The 12,107-nt window shown below is 47.4% G+C and overlaps 1 protein-coding gene across 1 annotated transcript; it reads left to right on the forward strand.

Annotated features, from left to right (window-relative positions):
- Positions 1-850: 850 nt before the first annotated feature.
- On the forward strand, positions 851-10,604 carry HPX (hemopexin). Its single transcript, XM_011972504.1, has 10 exons — positions 851-988; positions 1,139-1,197; positions 1,311-1,382; positions 1,563-1,684; positions 3,328-3,481; positions 4,188-4,400; positions 4,663-4,794; positions 9,738-9,868; positions 9,952-10,114; positions 10,254-10,604. The coding sequence occupies exons 1-10, from the start codon at positions 906-908 to the stop codon at positions 10,511-10,513; spliced, it is 1,389 nt and encodes a 462-aa protein (XP_011827894.1). The 5' UTR covers positions 851-905; the 3' UTR covers positions 10,514-10,604.
- The last annotated feature ends 1,503 nt before the right edge of the window (positions 10,605-12,107 follow it).

Here is a 12,107-nt window from a genome sequence, read left to right on the forward strand (position 1 = left end):
AAATGGCTAGATAACGTGATCAATAAAGGCTTCATTGAGAAGGTAGCATTTAAGCAGAGGTCAGTTATAAATATTGTGAAACCCCAGTTACAGTTCTATTTGTTCTGTGTTGAGTAAATAAAGCGTTTTCCCCCAAGGTGGAAACTACCAAGAAAGACTAATTACTAGTAGTGGTGGTACTCTCTGGAAGAGAGACACCTCCTCTTCCTGTCTCATTACTGTCAACACTTCACTTCCAGGCACTTTTTGCAAAGCTCTTTGCCAGTCAGGGAAGGTGAGAGGCTGGGCATGGGGCTTGGACATTAGACAACAGTGAGACATTATTGTCCCCAGACTCACTAGCCCAAGGGTAAAGCTGAAGAGGCTTGAGCATGCCCCAGAAAGGCCCCTGATGAAGCTTGGAAAAAGTTGTTCTCTGAGTATTTCTAAGTGAGTTTATCTGTGTATATGGTTACTAACTGTAGTAAGTATTGCTGTCTCTAGCTGCCTTAGAGCAGGGCTTGACACAGTACAGAGAAACATTAGTTCCCTCCTTTTCTCACCTCCCCCATTGTGGAGATAAACTCAGTCATAAAAGGTGATCCTCAGTCTACTCGCTTCTTATGGGCACCTGGACCCATTGCCAGTGTGAGAGTCACAGCTGGACATCAGCAGTGTAACCCAGTCACTGCTTGAAAGTTGCTGAAGGGGGTTGGGGGGTAGCTGCCGGGAAAAGGGAGTATTGGATTCAGATTTCTGTCCAGACCCTGACCTTATTTGCAGTGATGTAATCAGCCAATATTGGCTTAGTCCTGGGAGACAGCTCATTCCCAGTGGAGTTGGAGGTGGGGGTGGTGCTGCTGCCAACTCTATATAGAGAATTCAACTGGTCACCCAGAGCTGTCCTGTGGCCTCTGCAGCTCAGCATGGCTAGGGCACTGGGAGCACCCGTTGCACTGGGGTTGTGGAGCCTGTGCTGGTCTCTGGCCATTGCCAACCCTCTTCCTCCGTGAGTAAAGCTGGGACTGGAAGTGAAGGATTGAGTTCTGGGCTGGGGTAAGGTAGGGCCAGTTTTTAGGCCTCAGTCAAATTTAGGGTCAGGAGCTATGGGAAAGGAATCAATCCCAATGGACCCATATATCTATCTTGTTCTCCCTAGGACTAGTGCCCATGGGAATGTTGCTGAAGGTGAGACCAAGCCAGACCCAGACGTGACTGGTGAGGCCCTGACTCCCAAAGTCTATCTATCTGTTTGGTTGTGTCTCTGCATTTTATCACCTTCTGTTTGTTTGTTTGTTTTTTACTTTGCCATCTCCCTACCTCCGCCCCAGAACGCTGCTCAGATGGCTGGAGTTTTGATGCTACCACCCTGGATGACAATGGAACCATGCTATTTTTTAAAGGTAGGAGGGACTGAGGTTGGGGTATTTAGGACCTTAGACTTATTCTCCTTCATGAAGGGTGTCCCTGTCTGTGGGAGGTCTTAGGAATTATCTGAGGGTATCACTGACAGCTTCTCTCAAGCTATCTCAGTAGGTCAAAGTTTTCTCACTGGGCCCCTCAGTGAGTGTGGGTTTTTTCAGGGGAGTTTGTGTGGAAGAGTCACAAATGGGCCCGCGAGTTAATCTCAGAGACATGGAAGAATTTCACCAGCCCTGTGGATGCTGCATTCCGTCATGGTCACAAGAGTGTCTTTCTGATCAAGGTACTGCTGGGCCAAAATCAGGGCCAGGCTGGAGAGGGCTAGAATCGACACTGGGGACCCTTCCCCCAAATGGCCTTGGCATGGAGCCCATAGCAATAGGTAGCAGATTTCTTTCCCATGTGCCCTCCTTTCCTGTAAAAGCTCAGGCTAAGGGAGTGTGCATGCATGTGGGCTTGGCAGTTACACCATCCAGTGGCTATTCTTCAGTCCTAGTCTTAGTTCTACACCACTCTGCTGTACTTCACACTGCTGGCCATCCTTTTTTCCCTGGCAATTTCTTCCCTTGCCTTCCATGACCCTGTATCAAGTCCTCTTCAAAGGGCAGGGCAAATTGTTCCCAACACAATGGCACCTGGCCAGAAGAGCATATGGAGCATGAAATCCAGTCTGCTGTACTCGCGAAGTCCCATGTGACTCAGGCTGTGTCTGCTCAGAGGAAGGGGTGCCTTCTCCTACCTTGCCAAAGGTGCTATGTGGTTGGGGAAGTCCTGACTGTTGGCTTTGTTTTCCCTTCTGCCTCTTTTCTCTCTCTTTTCAAATGTCTCATTCTTTCTCAGCCAGTTCCCTAATGTTCCTTGGGGATCCATCCTAGCCTTTCCATATACCTTCCCTCAATGATCTCAATCATCACCATGGCTCTGAGGAATATCTATGCTGTGGACACTGGATCTAGATCTACCTTCTGAACTCCAGACATCTCTTTCCAATTATATGTTCCACAGGCACCTAAAATTCAGCATCCCCCAAACGAAGCTTTGCATCTTCTTTACAAACCAACCTTTCCTCCTGTGTTTTCTGTTTCAGTAAATGACCCCAAAATGTGCCTGATTACTACAAACCAAGTGCACACAGGGTCTCATGATCTGGGCCTTGGTTATCTTCTCAGGTTTATCTCTTCCCTGGCCACATTCACTGTGTGCCAGCCATACAAATCTACATGAAGTTGGAGCACATTGCCTCCTCATGTTTGGGCTCTGCATGCTGCTCCCTCTGCTGGTAACACCCTTTCCTCACTTGTCAACCTGGAAAATTCCTGCTGATTTTTCAGCTCTTGGGCCCAGTGCTTCCTCTGTGGTGTGAAACCTTCCACAAGTTCTCTAGGCAGACTTAGGCACTCCCTTTATATTCTCAGTGCGCTCTTTACACTACACCTTGGTCGTTGCATGGCTAGGATTGTAGAAGTCCTTTCTGCTTTTGTACAGTGAACTTCCCGAAGTGAAAGACAGAGTCTTGTCATCCTCAGTGCCTCTCACAATGCCTGGCATATAGTAGTTATTCAGTGACTGTTTCTTGAATGAATGAATGAATGAATGAATGAAGAAATGAATGTACTAATGTATAGATGATTGCGGGATGAACATTTGTGGATATGTTTGTCAACACTGATGGTGTTGCAGATAAATGTGCCACAGGAGTATCTGGGTACAGAGCTAGAGGTGTGTGTGTTATAGTAATAGTGACTGGATTTGCACAAACTGAGGGTGTGTATTGTGCAAAAGGACAGAACATTGCTGTCCACAGATGGACTGAGAATGTGTGGGGCCACAGGAGGATATTGTATAAGCACAATACATAAAAAATGTATGTAAATGCAGAGTGGCAGTGTCTGGGGATATACAGTCAAAAAGTACTTTTGAATGCAGGGGGACAAAGTCTGGGTATACCCTCCTGAAAAGAAGGAGAAAGGATACCCAAAGTTGCTCCAAGATAAATTTCCTGGAATCCCATCCCCACTGGATGCAGCTGTGGAATGTCACCGTGGAGAATGTCAAGCTGAAGGCATCCTCTTCTTCCAAGGTTAGTCCAGGCTGGAATCCAAGAACCTGGAGTAGTGGTGGGTTGGTAGCGATGCCAGTAGTGATGGTGATGGTGGTAGTGATGGTGGTAGTGGAGCCACTATGTGGCTTTTTAAGGAAGGGAAATAGAGACGCCACCTATGGTCTAGAGGTCAAGTGAGGGAAGGAGAGGAAGTCATTCTGGTGAAGGTAACTGGGTGTAATTCTGTGTGAATAGTCCCTCGTGGTTCCCCATGACCCTTAAGACAAATCTACCCTCCTTAGTCTTACATACAAGGCTCTCCATGGCCAAATCCCTACTGGCCCTTCAGCTTTGACTTTTATCATACCTTTATCTTAACACTAAGCTCCAGAAACCCTACGCTATTCTCTGTACACTCAGTTTCCTTCCTGCTTTGGAATCTTTCCTCTCTCTGGGGTTCCATCTCTCCTTGTTGTATGCCTTTTAACTCCTATTTCAGATTTCAGTTGAAGTATCATCTTCCCTGGGAACTTTTCCCTGAGTCTCCCCACTGCCTTTGCTGAACTGATCCTGTGCGCTTTGCTGCTGAATTTTGGTGTATGATCACCCTCCTTTAGCTGTCTCTCTGATGGTTGTAAGGTCCATGTGGTCAGTACCATTATCTGGCCCATCCTGGGACCCAGAGAAAGCACAAAGGAGAGTATAACCCGGTCTTACCGAATGCCTGTTGATTGATTGGACAAAGGTGACCACAAGTGGTTCTGGGACTTGGCTACGGGAACTATGAAGAAGCGTTACTGGTCAGCTGTTGGGAACTGCTCCTCTGCCCTGAGATGGCTGGGCCGCTACTACTGCTTCCAGGGTAACCAATTCCTGCGTTTCAACCCTGTCACGGGAGAGGTGCCTCCCAGGTACCCGCTGGATGTCCGAGACTACTTCATGCCCTGCCCTGGCAGAGGTGAGAAAGTCCTAGCACTTGAGACCTGTCAGAATTCATCCACCTTCCCTGAGCTTGTGGATCTCATGTGTCCTAGCTCTCACCTTAACTCCATGTTGCAACACCTTGACCCTTAATCTAGCCCCATTTCCATTCTGGATTTTCCCATTGCCCTCATATGGGGAAACCCACACCCCACTAACCCCAGCCATCTCTTCCACCTTAGACCTCACTCTGACCTCTGGCCTCCTTCTGTGTTCTCCTCACCCATTTCTCTCTCCAGGCCATGGACACAGGAATGGGACTGGCCATGGGAATGGTACCCACCATAGCCCTGAATATATGCGCTGTAGCCCACATCTAGTCTTGTCTGCACTGATGTCTGACAACCATGGTGCCACCTATGCCTTCAGTGGTGAGAGATGCCCCCAACTCTCCCAGTGTGCTCTCACATCTCTTTTACTTGTATCTCCCATCCTTGACACATTTCTCCATTGTCATCACTGTGTCACTTATTTTGTCCCCTCTGTCCCCATCCTTCTGCATGCCCTTCTGTGGCATATTTCTCAATCATTTCTGTCATTGCCCAAGCCCCTAACTTCATCCACCTGTCTACCATCTCCTCCTATGGCTGTGCCGTCTGTGGACCTCTCTGGGCCCCTGTGACTCCTTGTGTTCTCCTTGCTCAATGCCCTGCTGAGCCTTCTGGCTCTCCCTTGCTTCCTGGACTTCTATGTGTCTCTGTACCTCCTTGCCTCCCTTTGTTCTTGCATATCTTTCTGAGTCCTCTGACTCCCCCTGTTTATCTTCAGAACTGCATCTTGTTCCAGGTTCCTGGTTCCTATGTCCAGACCCCTGGGCATCTCACTGCCTGGGGATGAGATGTTCTCCTTGCTGAGAACCAGCTGATAAGTGTTGGGTACTTTAGACCTTTAGAAGCTGGCTTCACTAGCCTGTGGAGGTTTCTCCTCTGAGTAGCCAATGGAGATACCCCTCCCTTGACTTGTGGCATCAATGGTATTAGATGGTAAAAACCATCTAATAATACCTAGGGGTTGTTCTGAGTTCAGTCAGGCAGTAAATAGTGATGCTGCACAGTTGAGAATATCCCCAAGAGGAGTGAGCAAGCACATTAATATCCAACCTAAGATGTATGTATAATTAGGACAGTGGTAAAAATATAAAATAGTGAAAATATTTTTTCACACAAAAATTTTCTGGCCTCTGACCCTTGGACAAATTTGATCAGTTACGACTATCAAGTTCTGTTGAAAAATACATAACCACATGGAGAGCAAATCTCCACAGCAGGATTGCACACTATAATAAGAACATACAGCTGAGGTGAAACACACACCTGTAGTGAAAATACAACATTAAACTGAGAACATATGCCATAGTAAGAACATATAAGTATCAAGAGAACATGCAGCCATGGTGAGAACCCATCGGGAGGACACACAGACAACGTGAAATTCAGAAAGAGAGAGAGTGAGTGAGAGCTTGTGAAAGCAGGGCCACAGGAAACACACAGAAATAGAGAGAGACACCAAGCCATTTAGAGATCACAGACCTTCAAGGCCATGTGGCCATAATGAGAATGCTATCGAACTCCTAAATGAAAAATGTCATATATGTTCCATTGCTGTTGAGAGAACACACAGCATAGAGAGAACACCTTATATTAAATATACCCAGGCCGGGCATGGTGGCTTACACCTGTAATCCTAGCACTTTGGGAGGCTGAGGTGAGTGGATCGCTTGAGCGACTTGAGCTTAGGAGTTCGAGACCAGCCTGGGCAACATGGCAAAACCTCATCTCTACAAAAAATATAAAAATTAGTTGGGTGTGGTAGTGCGTTCCTATAGTCCCATCCACTTCGAGGCTTCAGTGAGCCATGATCGTGCTACTGCACTCCAGGCTGTGTGACAGAGTGAGACCCTGTCTCAAAAAACAAAACAAAACAAAAACAAAACAAAAAAATCTATATATATATATATATATATATATATATATTCCTACCTGAGGTGAGAATGCACTATCTTGGTAAAAACACGAACATGACCCAGCTACAGCATGGTAAATCTTTTTTCTTTCTCTGCCTCATAGTTTTGTTGTTGTTGTTGTTGTTGTTGTTGTTGTTGTAGTTGTAGTTATTGCTCTTGTTTGAGATGGAGTCTCACTCTGTCGCCCAGACTGGAGTGCAATGGCACAATCTTGGTTCACTGCGACCTCTGCCTCCTGGATTCAAGCGATTCTACTGCCTCAGCCTCCCAAATAGCTGGGACTACAGGCGCGTACCTCCATCCCAGCTAATTTTTGCATTTTTAGTAGAGATGGGGTTTCACTGTGTTGGTCAGGCTGGTCTCGAACTCCTGACCTCAGGTGATCCGCCTGCCTCGGCCTTCCACAGTGCTAAGATTACAGGCATAAGTAACCGTGCCTGGCCCCTCATAGGTATTTATGTATTCTCTTTGCTTCTTCACAACTTTGGCTTGCACATGGACCATCATGTTCTTTCCACCTTCTCACTACTTCATGATCTTTCAGTCTCAGATCCAACTGATACCTCCCTCAGTTGTTCTTTTTTCCTAGTAAGATTTCCAGAGAGGGAATCTGAATGGCCCAGTCCATATTTTCAGACCACACCACATTAAAGTGGTTGATTGCCAGCCTATGTATTGGCTACATTAATGGATTGGGGACTCATCACTTACTTCACTGCACAAAGCAGCATAGCTCTGGTTCTCAAAATAGGGCCCCTGGGCCAGGTGTGGTGGCTCACGCCTATAATTCCAGCACTGTGGGAGACCGAGGCAGGCAGATCACTTGAGTCCAGGAGTTCTAGACCAGCCTGGGCAACATGGTGAAATCTCATCTCTACTAAAAATACAAAAAATTAGCCAGGTGTGGTGGCATGTACGGTAATCCCAGCTATTCAGCAGGCTGAGGTAGGAGGATTGCTTGAGTGTGGGAGGCAGAGATTGCAGTGAACCATGACTGCGCCTCTGCAATCCAGCCTGGGTGACAGATTGAGACCCTGTCTCAAAATAAAATAAAATAAAATAAAATAAAATAAAATAAATACAGTTCCTGAGCAGGGTAATTTCAGTGGGAAACCTCCCAGGGGAGGTGGATATGTCAGTCAACACTATATACTCAGTACACAGCTAATAAGAGAACTTGTGGTTGCAGCAAGAACGCTAGGTGTTTACTCAACAAATATTGTTGAGTATCTGGTAAGTAGTGGGCATTGTCCTAGGCACTGAGATACAGTAGTCAACATGGCAGATGAGATGCCTGCCCTGATAGGATCTGCTAAAGTGAGAGGACAATAACAAAGAGAAAGGAAGAAAGAGAATACTTTTAGGTAATATTAAGGATTGTAAAGAAAATAAGACAGGATAGTGGCATAGAGGTGAGGAGAATGAGGGCCCTCTTCTGAAGAAATAATTTTTGAGCTGAGACTTCAGTGATGAGAAGGAATTAGCCACACAATGTGCTGGAGGAAAAGCATTTTAGGGAGGGTGAGCAGCACATACTTCAAGGAAGCAAGAAGGAAGCCTGGTGAAGCTGGAACACAGAGAAAGAACAGGTGGATGACTTGAAAGAGCAGGGAAGGCAGTGGCCAGGTTACCTAGACCTGGTAAGGGTTTTCAACCATAAAAGGGCGTCATCAGAAGGTCTTGAACAGGGCTGTGGCATATTCTAACTCATTTTTTATAAAAGATCACTCTAACGTTTTGCCGAATATAAGTGATAAAGGTACAATCATGTAAGCAAGGAATCCAGCTAGCAATTCCTGCAGTTGTCCAAATTAGAGGTGATGACAGCTTAGACTAGGATGATAGCAACAGAGGTAGTGAGGAGTCAGCATGATATATTTTGGAGGTAGAGCTGACAGCATTAACTAATAGATAGGATAGGCCAGGTGCAGTGGCTCACGCCTGTAATCCTAGCACTTTGGGAGGCCAAGGCGAGTGGATCACCTGAGGTCAGGAGTTCGAGACCAGCCTGAACAACATGGTGAAACCTCATCTCTACTAAAAATACAAAATTAGCTGGGAATGGTGGCACATGCCTGTAATCTCAGCCTACTTGAGAGGCTGAGGCAGGAGAATCGCTTGAACTTGAGTGGTGGAGGTTGCAGTGAGTCAAGATTGCGCCATTGCACTCTAGCCTGGGGACAAGAGCGAAACTCTGTCTCTAAATAAATAAATAAATAAATAAATGATATCAGTCAGAGTAGGGAAGGGAAAAGAGGTTTCAAGAATGACTCAGCTTTTGCAGACTCGGCAACTGAGAGGTTGGTGGCTTTGTTTTCTAAAATTGGGGAGGACTAGGGAGTGTGTGTGTTGGGAGCAGAAATCAGTTTGGACATGTTAGGTTTTGGGTGCCTATTGGCACTGATTTGGAACCTAAAGCTCAAAGGGGAGGTCAGTCAGAGCTGGTAAGAACAGATTGGAAGTCATCAGCACATAGATGGCATTTAAACCCCCTGGACTAGGTGAGATTGCCAAGGAAGTGAGGGTAGAGAGAGAAGAGAAGAGGCCCAAACTAGGGGATTGCAATATTTAGATATCAGGTTGAAGAAAAGAGTAGTCAAAAAAGATAAGAGGGATACTGGGAGAGCCTGGTGTCATAGAAGCCAAGTTCCAGAAAAAGACATTTACAGGAGAAGGAAGTAGTGAGCAGTCAAGTGCTCCTGAGAGGTGGGGTCAGATGAAAACAGAGAATTGACCATGAGATCTGGCAAACTGGAGAATACTAGCAACCTGGACAAGAACAATTTCAATGGTTGAGGGAAACAGAAGTGTAATAGAAGAGGATTGAGGAAAAAAGATAAATGGGAGCCTAGATAATTCCTTAATACGTTGTTGTGAAAGAGGAGAAGAAAAATGGGGTGCTAGCCCAGCTACTCCCTCACTCTCCCACCACCTCACAGGGAGGGACTGGAGAACACAGCCAGAGTGAGAACATTCAGCAGAAGCAGTGCTTCCTTTTTAACTTTTGGATACTGTATCTCATTATCTATAACCGCATCTCTGCACATGGACACCTGAGATCCTTAGGGAGTGCCCGCCAACCCCATGATGTTGGCCTTACCTGGAAACTTAGCCACTGTTCTTCACACTTGCCTTTCTTTCAGGTACCTGCTGATTCCAGTTCCAACCAGGCCACAGTGCCCAACATTACTGACCAAGTCTTGCTCTATTTCTCCTTCTTACCTGGCCTCTTCCATCTTGGTCTCTGGATGCATTCTCTTCCTCTCATGACTCATTTCTGCAATCATCACTAGCCTCTTCTCTGCCTGGGCTTCTGCCAGCTGCCCTAGAGCAACCTATGGTATTCTACAGGGACCCACTACTGGCGCCTGGACACCAGCCGGGATGGCTGGCATAGCTGGCCCATTGCTCATCAGTGGCCCCAGGGTCCTTCAACAGTGGATGCTGCCTTTTCCTGGGAAGAAAAACTCTATCTGGTCCAGGTGTGTATTGGGGGAGAGGCTTGAGGTGGAGACTGGGACAAGCATATCCAACTCTGTATCGATTACTGTCCTTTGTCCTCCAGGGCACTCAGGTATATGTCTTCCTGACAAAGGGAGGCTATACCCTAGTAAGCGGTTATCCAAAGCGGCTGGAGAAGGAAGTCGGGAGTCCTCATGGGATTATCCTGGACTCTGTGGATGCGGCCTTTGTCTGCCCTGGGTCTTCTCGGCTCCATATCATGGCAGGTGAGGGGCTTCTGGGTGCTTAGGGGGCAGCTTGTTCTGCTACCTGTCTGTGGCATAGATCCCCACCAGGGCATGAGAAGGCCTAGGTCAGGATCCCCATGACATGGAAGCCATGCTATGTTTGGTGCCTTCTCCCCAGGACGGCGGCTGTGGTGGCTGGACCTGAAGTCAGGAGCTCAAGCCACGTGGACAGAGCTTCCTTGGCCCCATGAGAAGGTGGACGGAGCCTTGTGTGTGGAAAAGTCCCTTGGCCCTAACTCATGTTCTGCCAATGGTCCCGGCTTGTACCTCATCCATGGTCCCAATTTGTACTGCTACAGTGATGTGGAGAAACTGAATGCAGCCAAGTCCCCTCCGCAGCCCCAGAAAGTGACCAGTCTCCTGGGCTGCACTCACTGAGGGGCCTTCTGACATGAATCTGGCCTGGCCTCACCTCCCCAGTTCCTCATAATAAAGACAGATTGCTTCTTCGCTTGAATCAAGGGACCTTGGTTGTGAAACAATCTTACGTCTTTCTTTGAGTTGAAAAGTTAGCAACTTCTCCTTTGAGGCTCTTGAGCTCAAACAAGGTTGTGAGAAACAAGGAAGGGGAGGACTAAAGGGCAAACCTCATCTCTGCACAGATGATTCTTAGGTCCGGATCATAAACTGGCTTTTTGCAGACTATCTACACATAGTGGGAGGAAAGAGAACCAGAGTAGAAAGAGGAACAGCTGAGTTTATACAGCAAGTAAGAGGTGGAGCTAGGACTCTGACTCAGCTTGCTAATAGATGACCACAACCCGGCTGCAAGGCATCAGAAACAACAGGGCCTGGGGCAACTAAGCATGTGCAAAGAGGATTGGCTCATAGTTGTAGGGGAGGAGCTCCAATCTGGGGGACCTCAAATTGTAGTTCTAGGTGATTCAAGTAACACCACTCATGGCTTGGGTTGCCATGAGTTAGGGATGACAAGCGGAATGAAGTTGAAGCGGGGAAACAGAAATACACCAGCTGTGTGTCAGAGGCAAGCTGGAGAGAGAGGAGAAATAATGATTTAGGGACCTGGCACCATGAAGCACATTTGCAGAGCACGGTCCCTGGGAGTCTTGCTGGAGCCTCAGGAGCTTTGCTGGCACAGAGAATCTGGCCTACCCAATTAGCCTCCTGGGTATCTGCACCATCTAGACCAGCAAATGTCACCTGCAAGGAGGTTGTAGTGCTTGGTTATTTTCTGGTCATAAACTGGTGAAGGCTTTGGGTTCCAAATTTGCTGACAACGATTTAACTGGGGATTGGGCCTAGACTATAGGTAGCTATGTCTCAGACAAGACCCTATTCCTCCACTGCCTTTACAACCCAGCTGAGGTTGGAGGCTGGCTTGTTTCAGGCTCAAATATTAGCCTGAGATTCCAGCAGAGGGCCCTTACTCTGAGCTTCCATGTCCTAGCCTCATTTTCCTTTCCTATAAAATAGATAGAATGCCACCCACCTTCCAGTGACAATGAATATAGACTCAAACCCATCCCTTGAACTCTCTTGGGAAGGGGCTCTGGACGTAGACCTAGACTGTGGCTCATGGCCTCATGTGATCTAGGGTCAGCCCCTCCCAACCTGTCAGCCCTTTGCTCTGTAGGACTTTGGTGGGTAGAGTAGAAGCTAACAAGCTCTGACTGTCACACAAGGCTTTGTACTGGGAGGCCAGGCTATAGAGTGGCTCCAGCCTGAAGGGCTGGGAGCTGGGGGACAGTGTCTCAGATTAGGTCTGACTAGGAAATTGACTGGAGCTGAGAACAGAGGTTAGGGGCCAAGCAGCTGAGTTGTGGGTCTACTCCTTAGGAGCATCTTGAGCTTTACTTTTCTTTCCTAATGGTGTCTTGGATGGCTACCCTCATGGGGTTGGCTGCTAGTCTAAGGGGTGGAGACAAGGCCAGAGTTTCAGGTCTGGGCCTTATCAAGTTCATGTACTGCACTTGGGGCCACTGCTGCATCATGCCAGGGAGCCTAGAGGTGT

This window comes from Mandrillus leucophaeus, unplaced genomic scaffold (genome assembly GCF_000951045.1).
Source record: "Mandrillus leucophaeus isolate KB7577 unplaced genomic scaffold, Mleu.le_1.0 Scaffold1296, whole genome shotgun sequence".
NCBI lineage: Eukaryota > Metazoa > Chordata > Mammalia > Primates > Cercopithecidae > Mandrillus > Mandrillus leucophaeus.

Coding starts and splice junctions, on each gene's coding strand:
- HPX (XM_011972504.1), top strand. CDS start 906: ATGGCTAGGGCACTGGGAGCACCCGTTGCACTGGGGTTGTGGAGCCTG. Junction 1,198..1,310: donor GCCAGACCCAGACGTGACTG/GTGAGGCCCTGA, acceptor CCTCCGCCCCAG/AACGCTGCTCAGATGGCTGG. Junction 10,115..10,253: donor TCGGCTCCATATCATGGCAG/GTGAGGGGCTTC, acceptor CCTTCTCCCCAG/GACGGCGGCTGTGGTGGCTG.